General features: G+C 34.5%; 1 protein-coding gene across 2 annotated transcripts in view; it reads left to right on the top strand.

The window, feature by feature from the left end:
• Nucleotides 1-1,345, top strand: part of Ofd1 (OFD1 centriole and centriolar satellite protein) — a 41,241-nt gene that overhangs the window by 7,589 nt on the left and 32,307 nt on the right. For both annotated transcript variants that reach the window (XM_031371129.1, XM_031371124.1), the window contains exons 4-5: nucleotides 1,003-1,071; nucleotides 1,153-1,183. In XM_031371129.1, the coding sequence (XP_031226989.1) occupies nucleotides 1,003-1,071; nucleotides 1,153-1,183 (100 nt within the window). The remainder of the gene's footprint in view (nucleotides 1-1,002; nucleotides 1,072-1,152; nucleotides 1,184-1,345) is intronic.

Raw genomic sequence — 1,345 nt, 5'->3', positions numbered from 1 at the left:
GCCATCTGTACAGCTACAGTGTACTCATACACATAAAATAAATAAAATAAATCTTTAAAAAAAAGAATAGTAAAACCTGGAGTTTATATACAGTTTTAAATAACTATAAGGATCCTGAAATTCATTAATATAGCCACTGGTTCACCAGATACTTGGGTGTTATCTGTAAGGCATTAATCATTTCTTTCATTCCTGCTAGTATTTGGAGGTTAATTACTTCATTTCAAATATTTTATCTGGGTAGGCAAGATCACTTAGTAGATAAAGGTACTTGTTATGAAGGTTTGATGGCCTAAAGTAGAGAGTCCCAGGACCCATATAGTGGAAGGATTGAACTAATTTCCTACAAATTGTCCTCTGATCTCCACATGTATACCATAGCATGTTCATACCCTCCTAACACACACATATACACTAAATAAATGCAATTTGAAAATGACAAACTTTGATCTTTTGACCTCAATATATTTATTGTAATTTGTTAACAACATAAAAGCTTTATTTTTTCATTATTGGGTTAACTAATATTTTTTTAAATCTGAAATGAGTCTTAGTTTTATATTTAGTAATATCTTAATCATTTAAACTTGTCCACAAGTTCGTCTTAGGATTTCCATTACTGTGAAGAGACACTATGACTGAGGCAACTCTTATAAACTACACCATTTCATCGTGGGCTAGATCACAGTTTCAGAGGTGCAGTCCATTATCATCATGGCAGGGAACATAGCAGTATCCAGGCAGACATGGTGCAGGAGAAGGAGTGGAGAATCCTACATCTTGATCTGAAGGCAGCCAGGAGGGGACTTTCTTCAGCAGGAAGCTCTTTTCCTCCCTGGGTAGAGCTTAAGCATAGGACCTCAAAGCCGACCCCGCTTAGTGCCAAACTTCTTCCAGCAAGGCCACACCTACTTCAACAAGGCTACAACTCCTAGTGTCACTTGATCATGGGTTAAGCATATTCAAACCAACACAGCTACTTAATCTTTTTTTTTCTTTAAGATATTTACTATGCAGGATCTACTACAACTCATTCGGATTAACCCCTCATCCAGTCTCTATAAATCACTGGTAAGATTTTTTTATGATCTGCTTTGATTTGCTACTTTTATAAATGAGCAATTAATAAAAGTAAATATTTTCTTTTAACAGATTTCAGGATTTGATAAAGAAAATCAAAAAGGTAGGAGCCTTCATCTTTGTGGGAAATAGGAAGATCTTTATATGTGCTTACAAAAATTCGAAGCTTGTGGTTATCAGGGAGAAGAATGGGAAATTTAACTAGAATGAAAATAATAAGCAACCATTTACATATTATCTTTATAAAAATGGGTTATTTCAGCTG

Source organism: Mastomys coucha, chromosome X (genome assembly GCF_008632895.1).
Source record: "Mastomys coucha isolate ucsf_1 chromosome X, UCSF_Mcou_1, whole genome shotgun sequence".
Lineage (NCBI taxonomy): Eukaryota > Metazoa > Chordata > Mammalia > Rodentia > Muridae > Mastomys > Mastomys coucha.
This window is presented reverse-complemented; position numbering and strand designations above follow the sequence as displayed.